The sequence below is a fragment of the Azolla caroliniana genome, unplaced genomic scaffold (assembly GCF_043228905.1).
Source record: "Azolla caroliniana isolate FFs.n. ecotype wild unplaced genomic scaffold, voAzoCaro1.0.p SCAF_10, whole genome shotgun sequence".
Lineage (NCBI taxonomy): Eukaryota > Viridiplantae > Streptophyta > Polypodiopsida > Salviniales > Salviniaceae > Azolla > Azolla caroliniana.
In genome coordinates this window covers 6,766,075-6,792,032 of record NW_028230445.1, presented here as the reverse complement: position 1 = coordinate 6,792,032, position 25,958 = coordinate 6,766,075, and the positions used below count along the sequence as shown (strand labels likewise).

Sequence of the window (25,958 nt, the reverse complement as noted above, 5' to 3'; positions counted from 1 at the left end):
ATCTCCTTGCCACCCGTGTTCACGTCGGATTCACCACTTGTGTCGTGCCTTTTGGCTCCGGATCATTGCGTGAATCGGGTGAGAACCACTGAGGTTTTGGACTAGGAGAAAAGAAAATTCTAAGGCAATTAAGAATATGAAATATATTGTAAGAAAGAAATATATGAAAAACTCGTGAATCCCACGAGTATAGTGTATTAGTGAGTACTCAGATTAAGAGTGAAAAATAGTTAGCAAATTCGTGAATCCCACAAATATATTATATTAATCAACCCTTGTAAAATAATCAACAACCCCCATACATCATTCTCTCCTCCTTATATAAGGATGGAAGAGGCTAAGCATAGCTTCATGCTTTTTCTAAAGTGTTCATGCACACTAAATGTGCATGAGTTGCCTTTTTACACTATGCTTTTATTTCCTAAATATAGTGCTCACGCTCGTCAGATGTGCATGAGTCATTTTTTATTGGTGTACATTTTTCTTATAAATAAAGTATTCACGCATTCTAAAAAAAATGCATGACTTACCTTTTAATAAAGGTAGGCGTAAATAAAGGTCTTATACGTATTAAATCTATATTTAAAACACTTAGGATAAGTTAGTACAATGGTAAGGTTGGGGTTTGTCTATGTGGAGGTATACGGTTTGAATCTTGCCCTATGCATGTAATAAATATTTTTTAATAGTTTATTTTATTTATTATACGTACTTTAAATTAGATATAGTATTTTACATATTTCACGTAGTGTGTGATTCACACTACGACAACGTTGAACATGCAATCAGCCATATCTTCTTCAACCCCGCTCCCAATTAGTCTTCGACTATCTCAGTGAGACTGTCTGACATCCAGACTTCCGAAGGGGGAAGATATGAAGTTGGTACTATATGCACCGATAGTCGGCTCCTTGATGTACGCGATGGTTGTGACACGGCCTGACATTGCTCATGTCGTAGGAGTCGTTAGCAGATTCCTGCATAATCCTGATCGATCGCATTGGAACACAGTAAAGCATGTGTTCAGATACCTAGTGGGCATAAAAGACTATGGCATCCTATTCGGCCCGAATGATACTTCAGGCGTAGTCAGTTATATCGACTCGGACTTTGCCGGCTATGGGGACAATCGAAAATTGACAACCAGATATTGGTTTAAATTCGGCAATTAAGCAATCTCATGGAAGTCGAAACTTCATGGATGCACTGTTATGTCAATAATTGAGACCGAATATGTAGTCGCGCCCAACGTGGTGAAAGAGGCCTTATGGCTCGGTCGGCTAGTGCACACTGCACACGTTTCGACAAGTCAACTTTTGTTGAGTATTGAAGTTGATTTTGCGGAATATGATCGAGGACTTGCTTGTGAGTCCAACGAACAACATGAGTGGTGATCAAGATAGAGATATGCATTGTGACAAGATTCAAGAAGATAGATTATATTATCCTCTTCGGAGGTCAAATATGACCTATGAGACCAAAAATATTACATTTTGTGAAAGTGAGTAGTGACTCTCGATGTTCAAGAACTTTACCAATGAATGTTACAATCGAGAGTGCACATTGTGGTTGTGAGAGGAATTCATGCAAAGATTGGGCTCGGTCGAAGAGATGTGGAAAGCATGGTTAAATATGATCAAAGGCAGAGCATTGTATCAAAGTGTGATACTCAGACTCACGAACTTGTTTAGGGCAAAGTGTGCATAGCCGACCACTCTCATCACTTGTGCCCCAACGCCCTATCTCACATCGCAATGCATGTGAGCTAAGTCTCATGGAAGCAATGGTTCGAATGGCAGATAATGGTATGGGCTCTAACATGTATCAATGTGTACAATTTCCCCGTTCCGTAAAGAATATGGTTTTGTAGTTAGGTGCAACATGTGTAGTATAATGTGTGAAGTGTGAGCATCCACATTTGTCCCATGCCATGATACAATGCCTGTTGAAAATTAGGGTGTTGTCGCTCTATCAAAAAATCTGGTTCAACACAATGCCTCAAAGCACATTGACGTGAGATATCACTTTGTTCGGAACCGCATCATTTCTAGGAAAATCAGCCTCAAGAAGATACCTACAGCCGACAATGTTCACAGATGGGATGACCAAGTGTCTTCTGGTGGATCGGTTTCGATCCCATCAACACTAGATGGGCATAACAAAGAAACAGTCTGATTGAGTCGGACATTCAGGATGGTTTCAGACAGTCAACATCAACAATTCGAGATTCGGCTTCATCTCTTCCGGCCCCGGCCGATTTGGCCTTCTAATCCCATATTTTGCTGATTTGGACTTGTCCGACAACCTTGTATAAATTTGTATTTTTTGTTCATCTTGTTTACAGATTTTTGTTATATATGCCCATTACGATGGAGTGTTGAATACAGGTGTATAATGGCCGTATTCACACTGTCCTATTGGACATACTAGGTTTTAGTCTATTTATGTAAATAGTGGAAAGGATAGTTGCCATAAATCATTTGGTATTTAAACTAACTCTTGTAACCTAGTTTTAGGTGGTTGTACATTTTGTATATTGTGTTATTGTAACTCTGAGAATAACACAATTACATCTTGGTGTGCCTAAATCTTTCTTCTCTCACTGTTGCATACATTACTTGATCTTGTCTCATGTCTAAGTTTTCTTTGTCTTCTTCAATCTGTTATTCCTCTCGGTTATTGATTGAGTGTTACAAAGATCTTCGACTGAGAGTGCTGATTTGTTCAGCTGTTGACAACTAGTTCCAACAAGTTCAACCTGTTGGGATTTCGGTCCCTCCGGATGGGATGTCCGGAGATGAATGACGGCAAGCCCGGTTGCGGTTACGGAACCGGAGGATGAAGAGTGCCCGGTTACGGAGACGGATGACGAAGACCCGGCTACGGAGCCGGATGACGAAGACCCCGGCTACGGAGCCGGATGATGAATGTACCCGGAGAGAGATCCGGATGCGGGGACATATTTGTGAATATGTTTGCCAAGGGCCCTTGAGGCCATATTTGTAAATAGCCCGAAAGTCATATGTGTATAAATATGACTTAGGGCAAACAGTTTTGTTGTTGTTGCTCATTTTTATGCGAAGTGAGAGCAGCCGAGAGAGAGAGAGAGAGAGACGAAGAGGTCGTTGCCTCTGTGTATTACCGCCGCCTGTGGCGAAGACAGTGAGCTCAAGGTTGTTGCCTTGTAGCTTCACCAGTGTACATCCCTGTTCATAGTGATAGTTGGAGTTTGAGGACTCCCGTGGTTTTTCCCATTTAGGGTTTTCCACGTAAAATATCCAGTGTACCTTTCTCTCTATTGTCCCCGTGCACTTTGTATTTCCCGTTTTCTGTGAGTTGATCCTATTCCTCGGTTGTGGCCGAGCACTGTTTTTCAACAAACTGGTATCAGAGCGACGGTAACACAGAAAATGGAAGGCGGCGGTAGTGGGCCTCCGGGCATGATGGTGTTGAACTCACAGAACTACGCCGACTGGAAGATAAAGATGGAAGACCTTCTCATCGTCCAAGACCTGTACGAACCGATCGACAATGCCGAGATACCCAAGGGAGTAATAGAGTCGGAGTGGAAGCTCCTGAACCGGAAAGCCGTAGCGACGATTCGGCAATATGTCGATGTAAGCGTCCTACAACATGTGGCGAACGACACCAACGCATATGAGATGTGGAAGAAGCTGTCGGGCCTCTACGAGAGGAAGAATGCGTTGAACCGGACCTCCCTGATGAGGAAGATAGTGAACCTCAAGTACCGGGACGGCGAGAATATGGTGGAACACGTGAGCACGTTCATGGGATTCGTGAACCAGCTTGCGGCGATCAAGTTCCCGTTGGAGGATGCAATGCAAGCCATCATTCTGATGTGTACATTGCCGGAAAGCTGGGAGAACTTGGTGGTGACTCTCAGCACCTCCTGCACCGAAGATAACTTGTCTCTACAAACGGTAAAGACAAGCATTTTGAACGAAGAAGCGCGTCGGAGAGATAAAGAACCGGTTTCCGATCCAAAGATGCTGCTTACCGAATCGGAATGGGGAAGACACTGGAACCGGAGTCCGCAGAGACGGGAGAAGTCGGGGACCCGGTCGCAGTCAAGAGGAAGACCCACCTGCTTCCACTGTGGGAAGCCGGGGCACTTCCGGAAGAATTGTCGGCATTACCGAAAGGACAACGGATCCGACGACACCGATTCGAAGAAGTCACCGGAGAGAAACGGTGCATACCGGGGAGCCACGGACCGGAGAGGTCCGGATTGGCGAGGGCAGGACCGGAAAGGAACGACGGCACTCGCGGCAAGTGAAGAAGAGATAATGCTCATTACCGAAGAGACGGAGCTGAACCTTGCCGGTGAAGAGATGACCTGGGTGGTCGATTCCGGAGCGTCGTTCCACCTGACCCCGGAGAAGAAATACTTCTCATCCTACACAGCCGGTGAGCACGGCTGTGTCCGGATGGGAAATGAAGGCACATGCCGGATTGCCGGCATAGGAGACGTGTGGCTGATGACATCAACCGGATGCAAGATGCTGCTGAAGGATGTTCGACACGTTCCGGAGGTCCGATTGAACCTGATCTCGGCCGGGAGGCTAGATGATGAAGGCTACACGGGTAGCATCCGGAACGGTGTCATGAAGTTCAGCAAAGGGAACCTGATAGTGGCTCGGGCCCGGAAGGTCAATACACTGTACCTGATGAATTCCCGGCTATGTCCGGAGGAGCTGAACGTGGCAGCCGACACTGCCGGAGAGCTGTGGCACAAGAGACTGTGCCACATGAGTGAGAAGGGGATGAAGAGGCTTGCAGAAGACAACCTTATTCCAGTGAAGCATGTGCACCTGGAGAAGTGCACCGACTGCCTGGCCGGTAAGCAAAACCGAGCCTCCTTCCACTCAAGGCCACCGACGAGACGTAGTGTACCATTGGAGTTGGTACGCACTGATGTGTGTCAGGTAGAAACGAAGTCACATGGCGGAGCCCAGTACTTCGTAACATTCATTGATGATCACAGCCGGAAGCTGTGGACGGCACCGTTGAAGACAAAGGACCAAGTATTGTCCGTCTTCAAAGAACTCCACGCGAGAGTGGAAAGAGAATCCAGCAAGAAGCTGAAAGCGATACGAGCGGATAACGGAGGGGAATACCGGGGGCAGTTCGCGGAGTACTGTCGCTCGAAGGGAATCCGGCTCGAGTTTACTGTGCCGAAGACGCCGGAACTGAACGGGCTGGCCGAGAGGATGAACCGGACCATAATGGAGAGGGTCCGGAGTATGCTAGCACATGCGAAATTACCCAAGGGATTTTGGGCTGAGGCAATGTCGACGGCGACGTATGTGATAAATAGATCACCCTCAGTACCTTTGGACGGAGACACGCCGCAGAAAGTGTGGACCGGTAAGGAAGTGTCCTACCGGCATCTGAAGGTGTTCGGGTGTCTCGCATACGTGCATGTGGCAAAGGACCGGAGAGGAAAGTTAGATCCTAAGACCCGGCCATGCATATTCCTCGGATACGGCGACGACGAGTTCGGCTACCGAGTATGGGACCCGGTCGACAAGAAGATATTCCGGAGTCGTGATATCATCTTCATGGAGAACAAGACACTCGCCGACTGGGAGTCGGAGAAGAAGATGAAGAGCTCCAAGTCGACCGGTGAGGATCAACTCTACGAGGAGCAGTCCCGACCGGCAAGGGACCGGTTAGCACTCGAGGATCCGGCCGAAGATGGTGAAGAAACAGAACCGGCCGAAGAAGATGAAAATGATACCGGAACCGGCCCCAATCCCGAAATGGATTCGGATGAAGAAGAATCGGGAGAACCGGTTACCGAAGCTCCGGAACGGAGATATCCTCTAAGAGAGAGAAGGGCCCCCCGGAGATTTCCGGAACCAGAGCACGTGCTGCTAACCGACGAGGGGGAGCCGGAGAGCTTTGAAGAAGCAAAGCATGACACCCAGAGCCGCAGGTGGTTGAGTGCCATGCAGGACGAGATGGATTCCCTGCATGAGAACCACACATATGAACTTGTGGAGTTGCCGAAAGGAAAGCGGGCACTTCGAAACAAGTGGGTGTTCAAGCTGAAACCGGGAGATGCCGGAAATCCCCCGAGATACAAAGCCAGGATCGTGGTGAAGGGGTTTCAGCAGAAGAAGGGCGTCGACTTCGACGAGATATTTGCCCCGGTAGTGAAGATGACCTCCATCCGGACGGTGCTGAGCATAGCGGCAAGCATGGACCTCGAGGTAGGACAGATGGACGTGAAGACGGCATTCCTTCACGGTGACCTCGAAGAAGAGATCTACATACAGCAACCGGAAGGATTCGAGAAGAAAGGGAAGGAGCACCTGGTATGCCGGTTGAAGAAGAGCCTTTACGGACTGAAGCAGGCTCCCCGGCAATGGTACCGGAAGTTCGACTCCTTCATGACCGACGAAGGGTACCACAAAACGCAGTCCGATCACTGCGTGTTTGTGAAGAAGTTCGAAGGAGGAGACTCTCTAATACTCCTCCTGTACGTGGACGACATGTTGATCGTCGGACGGGACCAGGGCAAGATACGGATGCTGAAGAAAGCACTTCACCGAACCTTCTCAATGAAGGACCTGGGTCCGGCGAGGCAAATACTAGGGATGCACATCATCCGAGACCGGAAGAAGAAGCAGTTGTGGCTGTCACAGGAGAAGTACGTAACAAAGGTGCTTCACCGGTTCAACATGTCGGAAGCAAGACCGGTCGGATCAACTCTCCCGGCAAACTGCAAGTTGTCCAGCAAGCAAAGCCCCAAGACAAAGGCTGAGAAAGAGGACATGATGAAAGTACCATATGCCTCTACCATCGGAAGCTTGATGTACGCTATGGTGTGTACAAGACCGGACATAGGATACGCAGTCGGAGTGGTGAGCCGGTACATGAGCAATCCCGGCAAGGAGCACTGGAACGCGGTCAAGTGGATACTCCGATACCTGAAGGGCACGGCAAACGTGTGCCTCCGATTCGGCTCCGGTAAGCCCGAACTCGACGGCTTTACCGATTCGGATATGTCGGCTGATGCAGATACCAGCCGGTCCACATCAGGGTATGTGATGACGTATGCAGGGGGAGCTGTTTCGTGGCAGTCGAGGCTGCAGAAGAAGGTTGCGTTGTCAACCACGGAGGCGGAGTACATGGCGGCTGTTGAAGCCGGCAAGGAAATAATATGGATGAAGGACTTCATTAGAGAGCTCGGTATCCGGCAAGAGGAGTACCGACTCTACTGCGACAGTCAGAGTGCCATCCACCTTGCGAAGAACGCGGCCTATCACTCCCGGACGAAGCACATCCAGCGTAGATACCACTGGATCCGGGAAAGGATAGAAGACAAGGAGTTCGTGCTGACGAAGGTCCACACGGACGAGAACGGGTCGGATATGCTGACCAAGGTGCTCACACCCGACAAGCTGGAAGCATGCCGGAAGAGGATCGGATTGGAGAGACATCCCATGCCGAAGTGAAGGGGGAGTTTGTTGGGATTTCGGTCCCTCCGGATGGGATGTCCGGAGATGAATGACGGCAAGCCCGGTTGCGGTTACGGAACCGGAGGATGAAGAGTGCCCGGTTACGGAGACGGATGACGAAGACCCGGCTACGGAGCCGGATGACGAAGACCCCGGCTACGGAGCCGGATGATGAATGTACCCGGAGAGAGATCCGGATGCGGGGACATATTTGTGAATATGTTTGCCAAGGGCCCTTGAGGCCATATTTGTAAATAGCCCGAAAGTCATATGTGTATAAATATGACTTAGGGCAAACAGTTTTGTTGTTGTTGCTCATTTTTATGCGAAGTGAGAGCAGCCGAGAGAGAGAGAGAGAGAGACGAAGAGGTCGTTGCCTCTGTGTATTACCGCCGCCTGTGGCGAAGACAGTGAGCTCAAGGTTGTTGCCTTGTAGCTTCACCAGTGTACATCCCTGTTCATAGTGATAGTTGGAGTTTGAGGACTCCCGTGGTTTTTCCCATTTAGGGTTTTCCACGTAAAATATCCAGTGTACCTTTCTCTCTATTGTCCCCGTGCACTTTGTATTTCCCGTTTTCTGTGAGTTGATCCTATTCCTCGGTTGTGGCCGAGCACTGTTTTTCAACACAACCCAATAAGGACAACATTTTTTATAAGAGAAAACCCACCATCATTCTTCGACTTCCAATCAATGTTATTGGTTGAAGAGAATCATGTCAAAAATAAGAGCAAGACGTCGGAAGGATAGATGTTCTTCTCGAATTCGGATTGTGGCCGAGGACGAGAAATACTTTAGAAGAGGTTGATTTGGCCAAGCAATTATGGATACATCCAGTATTTCACAATTCTCTCTTAGAACCATGCCAAGTAATTTCTATTACAAACGGTGTTGAGCAAGCAAGCTCAACCGGATCCGGATCGGCTGAATAAGCTTGAGTCAAATCGGCATTCGGAAGGATGAGTCAGATTCGAGCGGGAACCGGAAGCCTAGTAGTAACCTAGACTACTAGGTAATCATTGTCTCGTAGTTAGTGTCAGTCGCTCATATGAGCATTGAAGTACCTGTCAATACTGCTGACAGTCCTTTATGGACTTTGTATAAATAGTGATGTTATAGCACATTGTATGGACAGAGTTTTAGACTTATTTTGAATTGAGTTTATGTTCTGCTCTCTCTCTCTCTCTCTCTCTCTCTCTCTCTCCCGCGTATACTCTCTGTGTATTAAGCTTCTCCATTAAACCTCTTATTCTCTGTTGCTATCCGGCTGAGCCGGTTCTGTCTAACGCTTCCGCACGTTTTCTTTGACAAATGGTAATACACCACTTCCACCGCTTATCAAACTTGAATATGGACTAGAGTACAAAGTTTTTGCTATCCTTGATTCCAAGATTGTTCGCAACAAGCTCTATTATTTGGTGGATTTACTAGGATATAGTCCAAGTGACCGTACTTAGGAACTAGTCGAGAATGTTGCCAATAGACTTGATTTGATCAATAGCAACTACTTGATTTACCTAACGTCTAGGAATATGGGGACAATTTATTGTAATATGCCTCTATTTATAGGGCCTTCAGGAGTATTCCCGAGCTTTCTAGAATGTTCCTGACTATTCTAGATTATTCCTAAATTTTCTAGATTATTCTGAGAAGTTCTCGAATCTAGGTGAAATAATAAATGAAAATAATATTTTATATAATGGTAAGGCCTTGACTTGTATATTATAAGGTTATGGGTTTGAACTCTATTTGAGCTCCTACCATAGAAATGACGGTTTAATTATCAAGCTCGAAACTATATGTAGATTATTTACTTCTCTTTATGCTAACATGATTTTCACTCGAACACTTCCTTCTCGATCACATTTGAAGAGATCCTTTTGACGAGAGGTTAGGTATCCTTTGGGATCGCCGCACTTGGTACGTCAACCATTTCCTTTTGAGAATGGGGCTCCTACCATAGAAATGATGGTTTGATTATCAAGCTCGAAACAATATGTAGATTATTTACGTCTCTTTATTCAAACATGATTTTCACTCGAACACTTCCTTCTCGATCACATTTGAAGAGATCCTTTTGACGAGAGGTTAGGTATCCTTTGGGATCGCCGCACTTGGTACGTCAACCATTTCCTTTTGAGAATGGGGCTCCTACCATAGAAATGATGGTTTGATTATCAAGCTCGAAACAATATGTAGATTATTTACGTCTCTTTATTCAAACATGATTTTCACTCGAACACTTCCTTCTCGATCACATTTGAAGAGATCCTTTTGACGAGAGGTTAGGTATCCTTTGGGATCGCCGCACTTGGTACGTCAACCATTTCCTTTTGAGAATGGGGCTCCTACCATAGAAATGATGGTTTGATTATCAAGCTCGAAACAATATGTAGATTATTTACGTCTCTTTATTCAAACATGATTTTCACTCGAACACTTCCTTCTCGATCACATTTGAAGAGATCCTTTTGACGAGAGGTTAGGTATCCTTTGGGATCACCACACTTGGTATGTCAAAACATTTCGTTTTGAGAATTCTATCGCGGTTTTGGTGACTTCGAGAAGTAGTAGCTTCCATGCCTTTTAAAGCCAGTTTGGGTCGTTGTAAGTTAAAACGAATTGGATCTTTGGTGTGATGGAGGCTCGTTGTGGTGCTTTTCTTTAAGAGTAATGATTCTGACTCGAGTTTTCTGCTTGATACTCGTGTAGGCAGCTCGCAATAGAACTATAACTTTGTTCTACAATCAATGAGTGAGGGGGCAATACATGCAGGGGAAGGGGGGAGTATGCGGCCAGCTTCGGGTGGGCGGCTGCAGTGCACGGACGGACGGACGGACGGACGGACACAAAAAAGAGAGAAATGAGAAGATATTTTCTTTTGCTTGGCTTGTGAGTTCTTTTTGTTGTTGTTGGAAGAGTGATCTTAGGTTTTTTATGTACAAAAATGTTAAAAAGAGATATGTATGTATGTATTGTATGTATATATATGTTTAACAAGAAAAGAGTGAAGTCTTTTTAAGTGTTTTTTTTGCTTCAGAGTCTCAAACATAAGTAAGAGGAGGCCTCATCCACTCCTCTTCCTCTTCCTCTTCTTCTTCTTCTTCTTCTTCTTCCTCTTCTTCTCCCTCCGGGGTTTTGTGGAGGTGTGGATATGGCGTCCTTCATGCTCAGACCCCTCTCCATCTATCCTTCCTCTCCACACCAACATGGACTTTCTCCTTCCCCTTCTTCTTCTTCTTCTTCTTCTTCTTCTGCATCAGACAAGATATGCTGCTATGCCCACAAGAGAAGGAGTGCAAGACATCTCTCTTCTTCTTCTTCTTCTTCTTCCAAACCATTGGTTTCGAGCGAAGCGGAGGATGTTCTGAAGAAACCCAGTTTCTGCGGTGGTAGTGGTGGTGGTGGTGCATCGAGCTCTCCATTCTTTCTCGGGTCGAATTGCGGCGCATTCTCGCTCGGCTCTTCCTTTTACGGCTGCCCTCCTTCTATGAAGAGGAGCCATGATCATCAGATACACCCACAGGCGGGGCGGCTGAACCGCCTGAATACGGCTATGGTAGCATCAACAGAGGTAAGTCCTGGTTCCTATCCTCCTTCTCCCCCTCCCCCTAATATGGCTGCTACTACACCCCGCCCGCCTCCTAGTTCTCTGTCAGGCGCCGCCACAATACCTCCCTCCTCGAAAGAGACCTCCAACACACCCCCCAAACCACCCCCTTTCTCCTTCTTTGAACCGAGAAAACCTATCCCTCAAATCCCGATCGAGGATTTCCACTATGTCATCTATGCCACTGAAACCATGGATGATTTTGAACCCCCCTCCCCCCCCAGTATCCCCTTCGGTGGTCCCTTCGAAGATTACTATGGGGAAATCATCGGTGAGGATTATATCCCGAAGCAAGAGAAGCCCACCAGCAGTTTCCTTATGTTCCTCGATTCTTTGAACCAGAAGAGGGCTGATTTGAAACAAGAGGAAGTTCCCATGCCAGAAGGTGGCTTCCCCACGAGCCCACCCGAGGGTACTCCGCCCATTCCTTCTCTGAATGAGAAGAAACCTTATCCATATACTCCCCTGTTCTCTCAGAACAGGGCATCGCCGCCATCATCATCATCATCGCCTCCTCCTCCTCCCGTGCAAGACAGGAAGCCTTATACAATTGAATTTTCGAAAGACACGCCACCACCTCCTCCTCAGTATCAAAACAGGGCACCACCACCACCACCACCGACACAATACCAGAACAGGGCACCTCCTCTGCCTTCACAAACTCAATACCAGAACAGGGCACCTCCTCCTCCTCCCCCACCCCCTCCTCAAGGGCAGCAGCCATATAATCCCCCTTTTTCACAGAGCAATACTCCGCCGCCACCACCACCCCAACAACAATCGCCGCCTCGTCCACCACCACCTCAAGGGCAGCAGTACACTCCCCCGTTCTCTCAAAACAGTTCTCCGCCACCTCCCCGACAACCACCACCACCTTCCTCTCCTCAAGGGCAGCAGTACACACCCCAGTTTTCTCAAGGTAATTCTCCCCCACCTCCCCGACAAGCACCACCACCACCACCGTTGTCACCGCCTTCTCAAGGACAGCAATACACACCCCTGTTTCCTCAGAACACTTCTCCACCGCCCCGACAACAACCAACACCGATGCCACCTCCTCCAGGGCAGCAATACAATCCCCAGTTCTCTCAGGGTCAGAATAATGCCCCCCCTCCTCAACGAGGATCGTTTTCTCAAGGCTCTATGACCAATCCTCCGCCTCCGATTGGGGAACAGAGGTCCTATTCTTCTCCTCCTCCCCCTTTTCCTAGAAATGGCACTCCTCCTCCACCACCACCTTTCGAAGAAAAGAAGCCTTACACGCCCCTTTTTCCTCAAAATGGCCCGCCATCAGCTCCTCAGCCACCACCTGGAGAAGAGAGAAAACCCTATACACCATTGTTTTCTCAAAGTGGTTCAGGACAAACACAGCCCATGGGTGGTGGCCAGGTGCGAACGGATGTCCAGAATACGACACCACTTGTTCCTCAAACTCGGCCTAGTGATCTAACAACAGAAGGATTATCCCAGGGTCAGCCATCGAGAGATAGTAACAGTACGCCCTTGTTTCCTCAATCAAAACCGCTTGAAGTGAATAGCGAGAACAGAGAACCATTGTTTCCTCAATCAAAAACTCCCGAAACAAGTAATGAGAACAGAACACCATTGTTTACTCAATCAAAACCTTTCGAAACAACTCCTGGTTATAGGGATCCATTTCCCACAGGTGGCCAACCTTCGCCTTCTCAAATGAGACCTTATGCTGGGGGACCATACCCATCATCGGTTGACTCTTCAAAGCCAACTATTTCTAATGTTAATGCGTCAGAAAATTCTGATGTAAAGTCTGAGTTCTATGAACCAGAAGAGAGGGATATTGTTCTTGGGGCTGTGATTTCTTCTAATGATGATGAATTGGAGTTAGAAATCGGAGCACAGTTCCCGGCTGTGATGCCTTTCAGAGAGTTCCAACCATTTCCACAGATTATAGAAAATACTTTCTTTAAACTACCCACGAGCGACAGGAACCCAAATGAAGGGTTTGTTGCCCCTGAAGGAAGAGTTCTATTAATGGAAGATAAATCTGTAAACGATGGTTCTTATACTGAAGGTGTGGAAATAGGTACAGTTGTCCTTGCTGAAGTACAAGGCCGAGCTTTGACCGATGGCCGAGCCATTCTTTCATGTAGATTGCCGGCACGGAGACTCTCCTGGAATCGTATCGCCCAGGTTTGTGATCTTGTTTTATTCTGAGGAGATTATTGTGTCTATTTTTTAAGATTCTAAACATTTTATTCAAAGGCTAAATTCATGTTGTAATTGTTTTACATCCTTCAGTATTTGTTGATACATGTATGAAAATAGGGATCTTAAATTTTTGGTTGTGATAAATGCTCTTTATAAGGTTGGGAATCATTACGCGTTAATTCAATATTGGTTGGTGCTATGATATTTTCTGCATCTCATTAGTCTGGATTTTTTATTTATATTCATCAGCTGATGCAATCGGGTGAAACAATCCAACTTGAGATTGTACAATCAAATGAAGGGGGGCTCTTGGGATATCTGGAGGTAATAAAGTTTCACTTTCAAGTATTGTCAATTAATGTATCAGAGCAATCCATGTGTGTCTTTTCTTAACTAGGGTCTTTTTTTTTCAGGGTGTGAGAGCTTTTCTTCCGAAATCAGAGCTCCTTCAGAAACCAGATAGTTCGATTTCATTGAAGGATTACGTATGTTGAACCCAAAATTTTAAATGCCAATTGATTGAATTCGTAATAAGCAGAAAATACAATTTGGTTTTGCCTGTAAACTATTTATATTTCATTGTAGGTTGGAAAGATGCTTCCCGTTGCAGTAACTCAAGCAGATATACAAGCTTCAAATTGTATCACAAGTGAAGTTAAACCCTGGGTATAGTGCTGTTTTATTCAATCTATTTGGTTCTAAAGTATCAAGATCGAAATTCTATTTAGCTCAGTTTATTTCGAAATCTTCATATTCTCAATTTGTCTGGAGTGTTTGTTATAATGCATTAGACGTTGTAGAGAACACTTTCATGTATCATTAATAACTGACTGCGCTTGTGTGGACACACATGCATATGTTGAGTTACTGAGTGTTATTCATTCAAGATCCAAGAAAAAGCATTATCTTCATTACTTCTTTGTTATTGGTGTCCACATGCTAACATTTTTCAAATTATCAAAATCAGATGAGCAAAAACCTCTTGCTTGGATCAGTGCATAATCTCACTGTCACAAGAATATATCCATATGGCTTACAAGTGGAAATTGAAAACACACGCATAAGGTTCGAGAACTATTTTCAATTATATGGTTTTACTTTTTACATTGATGGCAACAAACTATTATGAAGTTGGGATAAAGAATTATAACACCTGAAAAAACCTTGTTTTAATGCAACCAGGGGATTTCTACACATCTCCAATATATCAAAAGAATATGTGAGCTCGGTATCGACCTTTTTTGCAGAAGGTGAACAAGTTCGAGCCATGTTGATCAAAGGCCGAAATCCTGGCCAAGTTTCATTCAGGTAAATTACCTAGAAGTACAATGTGTTTGCATCTCAAAAAATGATTAATGAGTTAAACGAATCATTTTCAACATTTTAGAAACATTGTAAACTCCATTATTCTTAACATTTTCTACGTTTGAACTTGTAGCACCGCGGATATAGAACAAGAAAGGGGTCTTATGCTTCGTGATAAAGAGGTACTATACATGACTGTGTTAAACCTTTCTTTTTGGGCAAAACACTCGATTACCGCTAATGTTTAGAAATTCAGTGGAATACCCTGAATTTCTAAAAACTATCAGCGTACCATATGTTGTTCAAAACTTAATACAAAATAACAGTATTCTGGTAAACTTTTGAAAGCATTGAGGTATTGTGGTACTCCAACTTTATGATGAGATTGCTATTACATGTTCATAAATTACAGAATATCCCAAACTTTTTAAAATTAATTAGAGTACAAAACCTATTATGATAGTTTCTTGCCAATTTTGTAGACTTAGGAGGGGAGGGTAGGGGGCTGTTTTCTGGTTTTCTTTTTGCCCTTTGCACGTCTATGTAGTGCAAAACCTACTACTGTATACTGGCATTCTGGCCAATTTTGTAAACTTAGCGAGGGCAGTATTACTATCGTAAAAATGCTCCAAAAATTAATGGGCTATTTTTTGGTTTTCGTATTTTCTGTTTTTATCCAACTACATTTATACATAATATTTCGTTTTTAATATACAGCAAGTATACCGAGATGCTGATGAAGCGGCGAGGGCTTTTTGTGAAGGGCTCACACAGAAGGAACGGGAGATTTTTAGCTTGGAAGGAACTCAAACAAATCTCGAGTTCCAGGAACTCAATATTGCTAACCTCAAGTGGCTTCATATATAGAGAACATGAAGAAGTTCAAAGAAAACTAGATCCAAATCTCCTATCTTTATATATCAGAATATTTCTCCTCCCTAGTTTTAGTTGCAAATATTTTCTGAGAGCTTGTGATCGAGAATTTTATCGGGAAAAATGAAAAAGCCTTAAATGTCTGTATTGATTCAATGTCATCATGTTCTTTCTTCTTTTGGGAACTTCAAATTTCTGGCTGTGATTGTGCTCCGAACTGTATTTTCAAGATAAATTCATTCAGAATTGAGAGTGGTAGATATCATATATGGTGTAATGGCAAAAGAAAAAATCGAGGCAAAATTTGTTTAGAAGTCATGCACTATATTATCAAATTGCTACACTTATTCTTTAAATCATATTGCATCATTTTTATGTACACTCAAAAAGTTGCATCTATCATGTTTGCAATATTTAACGATTGCTGCTTATTTTGTTGGGAGTATGTAAAACTACGGTGTGATGAGAAATTCATCTTATAATTATTAATATGGTTCCTAAGCCTAGGTTTACATTTATCAGGATGTGGTTTTGAATGAGCACAATTATTTTGTTGAGGACGAATAGTGAAGATGTTATACAAAGGGTATAGTCTTATTTTAGGGGGAAAAGCTTTTTTATACTACTGTGTGCTGTTATTTTGATGCATTTAGAAGTTTAGGGTTATGTTATGTATCTTTATACTTGCTTATATATGCATAGATCCACCATCAGTTGTGTCAGAAAATTGTCACAAACATTCAAGTTTGGCACTAGTTACAATGATGGGAGAGGACAATCAAAGATGATAATCTCTTGAGGCTTATTACAAGTGCTTATGGGGTGATCATGACTCGTGAGTCGCAACAAAAATTCTTTTGGAATAAGAAGTCCACGGAGGGTGTATTAAACCAGAATTTTGGGAAGAAAAATGTTGGGAAACTGTGAAATGCACATACCTTTGTTGTAACTTGTATGTGCCGCTTTTAAAATGTCAAGCAATTTATTCTATATATGCATAGGCCAAGGTGATCATTCAATATAATGTAGCAGAGGTATATGCATTGGAAAGAGTAATTGAGAGTGACACATGTAAGTCGGGCTTTGCTATGAACTTCAGTAATATTCCTAGCAATTCGATAACCTTCACTTTGTTGATGTTCCAACAGCAAAGCCAATGACAAGTTAGAACCTGATGAGAGTGACACATGTAAGTCGGGCTTTGCTATGAACTTCAGTAATATTCCTAGCAATTCAATCACCCTCACTTTGTTGATGTTCCAACAGCAAAGCCAATGACAAGTTAGAACCTGATGAGAGTGACACATGTAAGTCGGGCTTTGCTATGAACTTCAGTAATATTCCTAGCAATTCAATCACCCTCACTTTGTTGATGTTCCAACAGCAAAGCCAATGACAAGTTAGAACCTGATGAGAGTGACACATGTAAGTCGGGCTTTGCTATGAACTTCAGTAATATTCCTAGCAATTCGATAACCTTCACTTTGTTGATGTTCCAACAGCAAAGCCAATGACAAGTTAGAACCTGATGAGAGTGACACATGTAAGTCGGGCTTTGCTATGAACTTCAGTAATATTCCTAGCAATTCGATAACCTTCACTTTGTTGATGTTCCAACAGCAAAGCCAATGACAAGTTAGAACCTGATGAGAGTGACACATGTAAGTCGGGCTTTGCTATGAACTTCAGTAATATTCCTAGCAATTCGATAACCTTCACTTTGTTGATGTTCCAACAGCAAAGCCAATGACAAGTTAGAACCTGATGAGAGTGACACATGTAAGTCGGGCTTTGCTATGAACTTCAGTAATATTCCTAGCAATTCAATCACCCTCACTTTGTTGATGTTCCAACAGCAAAGCCAATGACAAGTTAGAACCTGATGAGAGTGACACATGTAAGTCGGGCTTTGCTATGAACTTCAGTAATATTCCTAGCAATTCGATAACCTTCACTTTGTTGATGTTCCAACAGCAAAGCCAATGACAAGTTAGAACCTGATGAGAGTGACACATGTAAGTCGGGCTTTGCTATGAACTTCAGTAATATTCCTAGCAATTCAATCACCCTCACTTTGTTGATGTTCCAACAGCAAAGCCAATGACAAGTTAGAACCTGATGAGAGTGACACATGTAAGTCGGGCTTTGCTATGAACTTCAGTAATATTCCTAGCAATTCAATCACCCTCACTTTGTTGATGTTCCAACAGCAAAGCCAATGACAAGTTAGAACCTGATGATGATTGCTACACAGCAGCAATGAGTATCATATATTCTTAAGTCTGGAATTCATTTTGAGTCCATGGAGTGCTATGTAAAGGTTCCTTATCTCATTATTAAGGGTAGAAATGGAGTCAAATCATCTTCATAAGGATGAAAGATGAATTAAGGTTATTAGAGTCTATGATGTGTGATTTTTTCAGCCATTGAATCTTCAAATATGGATGGCATGCTATTGTTAGTTTTGCACGACATTCGTGACTAAGGGTGCATTGATTAATAGACCCAACTTCTCATTGTTGCCATACACATTAAACTGTTATCTTTCACAAACATTTCTTGCCTAGATAACTCATCCAATCAGCAAATAGCTATAATATCTTGAAGTTTCTTGTAGCATATACTCATAGTAGCCACGATGCAGAATCTGAATCTGTTTGCGTAACAAACAGATGTATTAATCGCTTTAGTCCGTCTTACACCTCTATCATCTCCTCCAAGTCCGATGCCATTTACATGATCTCTAACTTGTTCACTCTTCACAACTCCAGGTCCACCCGGTGATCTTCATGTCAGGTTCACTAAAGGCAGTGATGATTGTGTTACATGCTTGTGTGCAGACATTGGAAGTTATTCACAAGTGGGGAGGATCCACCACTCAAGGTCTCAACATATTTGAAGTTGAGTTTACAGCTGTAGAGATATAACTAAGTGCAGTTGGTCCTCTTGAAACTTATCGCATGAGAAGGTATACCCCAACAGTTAGCTGATAAGTGATAGCTCTCTTCATAATAATTTACAGCAACTTTCTAGCTTTCATAGTGTATATCTCCATGCATTGAAGAATCCAATTCCATTAAGGAAGACCCATGGAGAGCCACGTCTGGTGCACATAGCCATCGTAATTCAAGGCCCAATAGCATAATCTTCAGTTGTTTTTGTTGAAAAGCACATAATTAATCTTGGATCACTCTTATTGGCCATAACAAACCCATGGATATATGCCCATTGATATTGGACCAACCAACAATGTTCTTTTGCCTATCAAACCAGTATTATTTCAAAATTTTATGTCAATCTTGACTCTGACTTGCATATATATTTTCCATGCAAACATACGCATCACCACAGTTCTCATCCAACAGTACTGATTGCTCAAATGCCCACCTACCAAGCTTCACATTGTTCCACTTACGACAAGCACCCAATATAGCGAGGAAGAGCGGGAGACGATCTTCAGATGACACCTTTTCGAGCAACATTTCAGCCTCATTAAAACATCCGGCTCGCCCGAATAAATCCATCATACATGCATAGTGTTCTAACTCTGGAGTGAGATAGTAAATGAAGCACATTTCATCAAGCAACATTTTACCCTCTTCCAGCAGACCTCCATGACTAAACGCAGAAAGCAAGACAGTAAAGGTAACTGAATTTGGGACTATGTTTTCGTTCCTCATTTGTCTATAGAGCTCAAAAACATCGTTAGTTTGACCCAGCTGGGCATATCCAGCCATCAAGGAAGTCCACGACACGACATTATGCACCGGAAGCTCTTCAAATACTTCTTGTGCTTTCTTCAATGCACCACACTTGGCATACATTCCGATCAACGTCGTGCTAAGCATTATGTCTTTCTCCAATAGTCCTTGCTTTCTAACTTCAATATTGATGCCTTCTCCAATCTCGAGAGACCCTAAGTTTCCACAAGCTTTCAAAATGCAAATATAAGTTACTATACTAGGACGAATTCCCTTGTCCTGCATCCATCTGAAGTACTCTAGTGCTTCCTCACTGAAACCATGTTCAGCATATCCATAAATCAAGGATGTCCATGACACAACATCTTGCATTGGCAGTTGCTCAAATACATTTTGCGCTTCATCCAATGCACCACATTTAGCATACATGATTATCAAAGCATTTCCAAGCACTAGGTCTTTTTGTAATAATCCTTGCTTTCTGACCTTGGCTTCAATGTCTTGAACAATCTCTCTCGATCCGGCTGTGCCATAAGCTTTCAAAAGACAAGTGTAAGTCACAACATTTGGAGAAATTCCTTCATTTTGCATTTGATTGAAGCATTTCAAGGTTTCATTGATAAGACCTTGCTCGGCATATCCAGCAATGAGGGCTGTCCAAGACACTATATTCCGAATCGGTAACTCATCGAATACTTCTTGTGCTTTTTTCATTGAACCACATTTTGAAAACATGTCAACCAATGCCGTCCCAAGCATGACATCCTTTTGCAATATTTCTTGCTTTCTAACCTCAGCTTCGATAACTTCTCCAACCTCGAGACATCTGACGATGCCACATGCTTTCAAAGCACAAACATAAGTCACAATATTTGGGTGGATCCCTTCATTTTGCATTTTTCTGAAGCATTTTAAGGCATCATGGCCGAGTCCATGTTCGACATATCCAGAAATAAGGGCTGTCCAAGCCACAACATTCCGTACCGGAATTTGGTTGAATATATTTTTTGCTGTCTCAATATTACCACATTTGGCATAAGCACCTAGAAGGGCAGTGGCAACATACACATCTTTACTTATCAAGTCTCTCTCTATCACATCATCATGTATGCATCTGATCTTAAACAAGTTTTTCTCCTTCTCATATACCTTTATAAGGTTCAAAAGATCAATTCTATCATAAAACGGAATTGTGGGCAAGTTCAGCTCTTTTAGCTTAACCTTAACAAAAGGCGGGTTGAACCAATTATCTACCCATAACACTTTCCTTGTCTTTTTATGCCTGAAATCTGGTGACTTTGAGCTCCTCTGTGATGGGTTTCAAACACAATTGAGCCGTCGTCGTTTAGGGCTTCTGAGAGAGAAACAGAAAAAAAAGAAAAGGAGAAGAAAAGTTATGGAAAAACATCAAGGGTGAAGCAGCCATGGTGATTACCTTGTCATGCCGATTGTCCCAAAAGAGGGAAGGATCTCTGAAGAACTCGTTCCACAGGAGGGCTGTATCTCTGGCAGCCATGGATTCAGTCCTCTGAGCTTACCACTGATCTTCCTCTTCTTCATCATCACATGCTGAGTTTAAGCTAGGGGCATCACAGGAAATAAAAAAGAAATTACAAATTACAAAAAATACCCTCCAACTTTCAACGAATTCCGAAGAGTGAGAAGATTGTGCACATACATGAGGTACTGGTGTTATCAAAGAGTTTGTCTTTCTATGATAGTGTATGCCTCTAGCTCGAGTCCCTCGTCTGCAAGGTCATCTTCAGTGTTGTCTCATATATGCCTATTGTAACACGATCGATCTCGAGTCCCATATTGAGGTCAAGGGCTATCACAATCTGTCTTCTATGATACTGCACGTCTCCCTACCTCGAGTCCCTCGTCTGCCATGTCATCTTCAATGTTGTCTCATATGCCTATTGTAACACGACGGGCCTCGAGTCCCATACCGACAAGCCACACCAGAGAGGCTCATGCACCATCTGACACATCAGTCCGCACTCGTCACCATTGATAGAGCCACAGCCTTGTCAAATCCCCCTCGTGTGTCTAGATCACCCCCGCTTCATTGGTATCTCTCGGATTAGTGACTTAGAAGTTGTAGGTAAATGACACTAACATGAAGAATGTCATCATTAGCTTGTTTTTTGCTAGTTTCTATCGCCCCTACTTTATGTCGTTAATGCACATTTCGTAACTCATCAATACATTTGCTAAAATGAGGTTTCGCGCATCATACTGCACTAGCACACAATAGCAATAATATTTTGTCTTCTAACAATTGCTAATGTGTCTATGTTCGAGGGAGATAATAAGTGGGTGAAGGAAAACATTCTAAATCATTGAAATAATGAACATACGACATAAGTTGCGCGCATATGGCGTTAATATACCTTTGTTCAATATTTGATTTTGTATATTATTGTGTAAATGGTTGTTAAAAAACTATTGCAAAGATGTGTTTCAATTCAAACAAGTATTTTGCTACAAAGTTTATACTAAAGATTGAAATCATACACTATGGAACTTCCAGTAACATAATGTACACAACTTTTTCAACCTTTAGGGACATTTTAAAGATAAGATCTTCATGGTTTGGGATCAATGTAGATGTTGGAGACAAGTGCTTGTTGCTGTCACAGAATGGTCATCATAAAACATTCCTTCAAGTGTAGGGGTTTTGAACTTTTGTGGAATACAATTTTTTACGGTGCTTTGCCTTGAAAATCTCATTACAATATCACTTTGAGATGCACTCGAGTCTCGACCTTAATATAACTAACTATATAGGCCAAATTCAATGTATGATATGTCACTTCCCTCATATGCGGTCATTAAAGCTAAGATATAATATGTATTATGACTGGCATGACTTTTTTCTCCTGTTTAGTATGTCCTTTGTCACATTGGGACTAGAGGACAACACCAAATTCTTGTTTTCTCTCTCTTAAAAGCAAACTTCAATTAAAATAAAAAACAAATGAAATATGTACATATATCTAGTTTACACAACCAAGTATCCCAATAGTTTCAAATTTCAATTGGCATGATTTGATAACCACCCAATATTGAGGAAACAACAATATCGTGTAGCTTGTTTGAACATTTCCTTGACATTGTCAGATCATGCTTCACCATTTCCTCCAACTCTTTCTAGAAAACCACAAAATCTCCAATTACGTTGTCACTTAAATTTGGATAAGTACAATAATATTAATCATTTGCAATACCGTACTAAATGCTTTGCATTGTTGAACGAGATTCAAATAAGAAGGCTAAATGACAATTAAATAAAATTACATTTGCAATTTATTGCAATTTATTTTAAAGGGGTGACATGAGTCTTGTTATCGGGTGGCACTCTCATTATTGTAGATAAAGTGTCAGGGACAATGTTACTAGTATCGCTATATAGTTCCTACGCAATGAACAATGTAATAGGAGTTTATTAGGTAATGATTGATTGTTTATACTTCAATTTAGAATTCATACTTGCTTTTAGTGTAAATTGTTTCTTTTAACTACATATAGGTGTTGCATAATAGCCTCTTTTAACTACATATAGGAGGTGTTGCATAATGACATAGGTGTTGTTTCTTTTAGTATACATCCTTTTCACTTTTTATATTAAACTTATACAAGTACAATAATTTTAATTTGTCTATGTCATCCCAATGTTTTGATTCTCTTATTGGCTAGTAGTAAGTTCTTCAATTATTGTAGTATTCGGATTTGTACTAGACTAATTACATGTTAGAAACCAATGGATTATTTCTAGAGCACACATGCTCTATAAAAGACGAAAAGGTGTTTCCTTTACAAGTCAAACAAACTCTTTCTTGAATTCAGATCCAATTTACGCTACAACAAGAACAACTTCCCAACACAAATATATGTTTGAAATAAAAATTTATGGGTCATAAACATCAAAAGTCAAAAGACTATCATGCTAAAGAGAGGGGATTGTCCTTTTATAGCGGCAAGACTCTTTTGTGATATTTCTCTTAATAAAACCATAATGCTTTCATAGTGAGGATGATTACAAGTTATATCTATTTTTACAAGAGCATGCTTTATGCTTGAAATCATGGACGTGGCCTATATATCCAGCTCATTTAAATTATTACGCTTTAGGAATAATCAAACACAACATGGCATCATAAATGTTCACAAAATATGTCATGACTCATAACCATATCATATTAAGAAATTGTTTAATTCGTCTACCCCTTATTCAAATGTTAGGCAAACTTTTGAATCTTAAAGCTAGAAATCTTAATTTGGTCGGTATTCCTTGAGCCCACTAACAACTTTCTAGATTCACCCGATAATTTCTACCTTTTAAGTTAAGACAACATCATGAAATTAGTGGGTGTGGTGATATATACTACATACCTTACATGATGTAGTAGATTTTAGAAAAATCAACGCATTTTCGAAGCCTAAAACTTCTTCTAAGATTATTTCATTTTTTAATATGAAAAAGTTACTCTTGGCAATAATATTGTTTTCTACCTTGGTGCAATTTGTTAGCATCCATTATCTACAAAACACATCATAAAGAACCTAACGTCAAACAATCTCGTGACATTTGAACTAATAGTAAGGTGTCAAAAAAGAAGAAGCTTTACTGTTCATGTTGAACTTATTTTTTTGGAAACATAAGCTTGCATATGTGTAAGTTTTAAGTAATAAGTTGTTGCATAGAATAAGTGGGGTTGTCTAGAGCACAATCTCTTTTTGCAATGTCGAACTTAGTCTCATTTTTCTCAAAATCCACAAAATTATTCCTTAGGTTTAACAAATTTTCCAGAATAATTGTGACCTTGCAAAAGTAGACCTTGGTATAAACTGCCATATACAATATATACGGGCAAAGGCAATTACATAATTGTGTTTATGCTTTTGGATGTAATATCACTGTCGATTACTCAAATCGTCAAGGATTGGTGATGGTTTGTGAAACGGAAGCGTAAGGTTAGATTGACCACTTTAATCATTAGTTGGTGGGTTGTTTCTGGTTTACAATCTTATTTTTTAAAGGGTGGGTAATCATACCTAGAAGCTCTATTTTGCAATCTACTATAGAGTGGGGCAACTTATATATGGGAGGCATCATACCTCCTCCCACCATAAAAAGTACAATCCTAACCACCCATATATTTATGTGTAGATTAACGTGTGCGTTTCCCAAGAGAAAACCAAAGTATCAACCTAATACATAGACACATCCACAATATTACATGATCAAACAATACACTAACCCTAAGCAAAAAGCGTCGGCTATGGCCACATTCTCTCATTTTAGCATTGGTATTGGTAAGTGTCACACTCGTCTTGAACACATCTTAAAGTTATGGCCATTGCTCATTGTGGTGCTAGTTTTGGCCTTCCTCTACGGCATCCAAGTGCATGATGTACAAGGGATCTCCTCGAGGATGAGCAATATTTACGACAGACATGCTCATGCGGCATTCCCCGACATGCATGTACCCCTCGCGCTCATCCATTACGCGACCACAAACATAACACCGCAACAAACCAAGGAAGAGATCATGGTGACCGCACACATTTTAAACAAGAGGGGTCCTTGCAATCTCCTCGTGTTCGGCCTAGGCCACGATAGCTTGATGTGGGACACCCTCAACCTTGGGGGGAACACGGTGTTCCTAGAGGAGGACCCGAGCTGGATAGAAGAGATGAAGGGATTGCACCCTAGCTTGCGGTCCGTTGCGACAAGCTACCCGACGAGGCTTTCTCAAGCCGAGGAGCTACTCGGGTATGCAAGGGAAGAGAGGGACGGGGTTTGCTCGCCCGGGGCGTGCGCGGATTTGAGGGAATCACGGTGCGAGCCTCTAGCAATGAAAGGTCTCCCGGAGGAGATCTACGAGACGAGGTGGGATGTGATAATGATCGATGCCCCTAGGGGATACTTTGCCGAGGCGCCTGGACGGATGAGTGCCATCTTTAGCGCGGCCGTTATGGCTATGAATTATGAACATCCCCATGGTGCTCCTAGCTACACAGACATACTTCTCCATGATGTGGACCGTCATGTGGAGAAGATATTTAGTGAAGAGTTCCTATGCAAGAACAACCTTGTAGAAGGTGTGGGCAAGCTATGGCATTTCCAAATCCATGGTCGTTCTCAACACGTGGCACATCATTTCTGCACCAATAAATAAGGCCAATGCTAGATGTAGCCATATAGATATACATATTGGTGAACACCATGATTCTTGCTTGCATTATTTATTTATTTATTTTTGTTGTTATCCAATTTTGGTGTTTCCTAACAAGCAAGTGCATGTCGTTACTACCGAGCTAGTCGAACTCACGTCCATATGTTTGTTGATGGTCATGCCTTATTTTGGGCTTACCACCATGAATTATGTACATAGTTCTATCATGTCTCCCTCGGACAATATACATAAGAAGAAGACATTTTTTACACAATCTTTAAATACAATGATGGAGCCATGTGTAAAAATGTTCTTTTAGGCTTGGATAGATAAATTGTGATGGTTGCATGATTCATGTACTTCTATGCAAAGAGGACACATGTGATATAGATAGATGGATTATATCACGTGAATCCATGAACGTTTGTGAATCAACAAGTATCAACCATGCACCTAATCTGAGATGGCAAGCAACAACCTTCTAGTTGTTTAATGATACATGGGGAGAGTGGAACAATATAGAACTCTATAAAATGTAGTGCTATAAAAAACAAGGGGTGTTCGATGTTGGGTTCATGTTTGAAGAACTTTGAGACCATTGTATTGAGTTGATAT

The 25,958-nt window shown here is 42.4% G+C and overlaps 3 protein-coding genes across 4 annotated transcripts; 2 read left to right on the top strand and 1 right to left on the bottom strand.

Annotated features, from left to right (window-relative positions):
• Nucleotides 1-10,543: 10,543 nt before the first annotated feature.
• LOC147858888 (uncharacterized) lies at nt 10,544-15,831 on the top strand. Its single transcript, XM_087325509.1, has 8 exons — nt 10,544-13,264; nt 13,532-13,606; nt 13,696-13,767; nt 13,868-13,948; nt 14,250-14,347; nt 14,465-14,590; nt 14,721-14,769; nt 15,305-15,831. Exons 1-8 carry the CDS (start codon nt 10,640-10,642, stop codon nt 15,452-15,454), a joined length of 3,276 nt encoding a protein of 1,091 aa, XP_087181635.1. The 5' UTR covers nt 10,544-10,639; the 3' UTR covers nt 15,455-15,831.
• A 492-nt stretch (nt 15,832-16,323) lies between these two features.
• LOC147858887 (pentatricopeptide repeat-containing protein At2g03380, mitochondrial-like) lies at nt 16,324-20,722 on the bottom strand. Of its 2 annotated transcripts, none has more exons than XM_087325895.1 (2): nt 20,597-20,719; nt 16,324-20,469 (listed from the first exon to the last, which is right to left on the bottom strand). In XM_087325895.1, exons 1-2 carry the CDS (start codon nt 20,675-20,677, stop codon nt 18,754-18,756), a joined length of 1,797 nt encoding a protein of 598 aa, XP_087182021.1. In that variant the 5' UTR covers nt 20,678-20,719; the 3' UTR covers nt 16,324-18,753. The 2 variants fall into 2 exon arrangements, 1 of the variants encoding a protein (XP_087182021.1); XR_015530361.1 differs by having other exon boundaries at nt 20,326-20,515; nt 20,597-20,722.
• A 3,523-nt stretch (nt 20,723-24,245) lies between these two features.
• On the top strand, nt 24,246-25,420 carry LOC147858886 (arabinogalactan O-methyltransferase 2-like). Its single transcript, XM_087326414.1, has one exon. It carries the CDS (start codon nt 24,405-24,407, stop codon nt 25,344-25,346), a length of 942 nt encoding a protein of 313 aa, XP_087182540.1. The 5' UTR covers nt 24,246-24,404; the 3' UTR covers nt 25,347-25,420.
• Nucleotides 25,421-25,958: the final 538 nt, after the last annotated feature.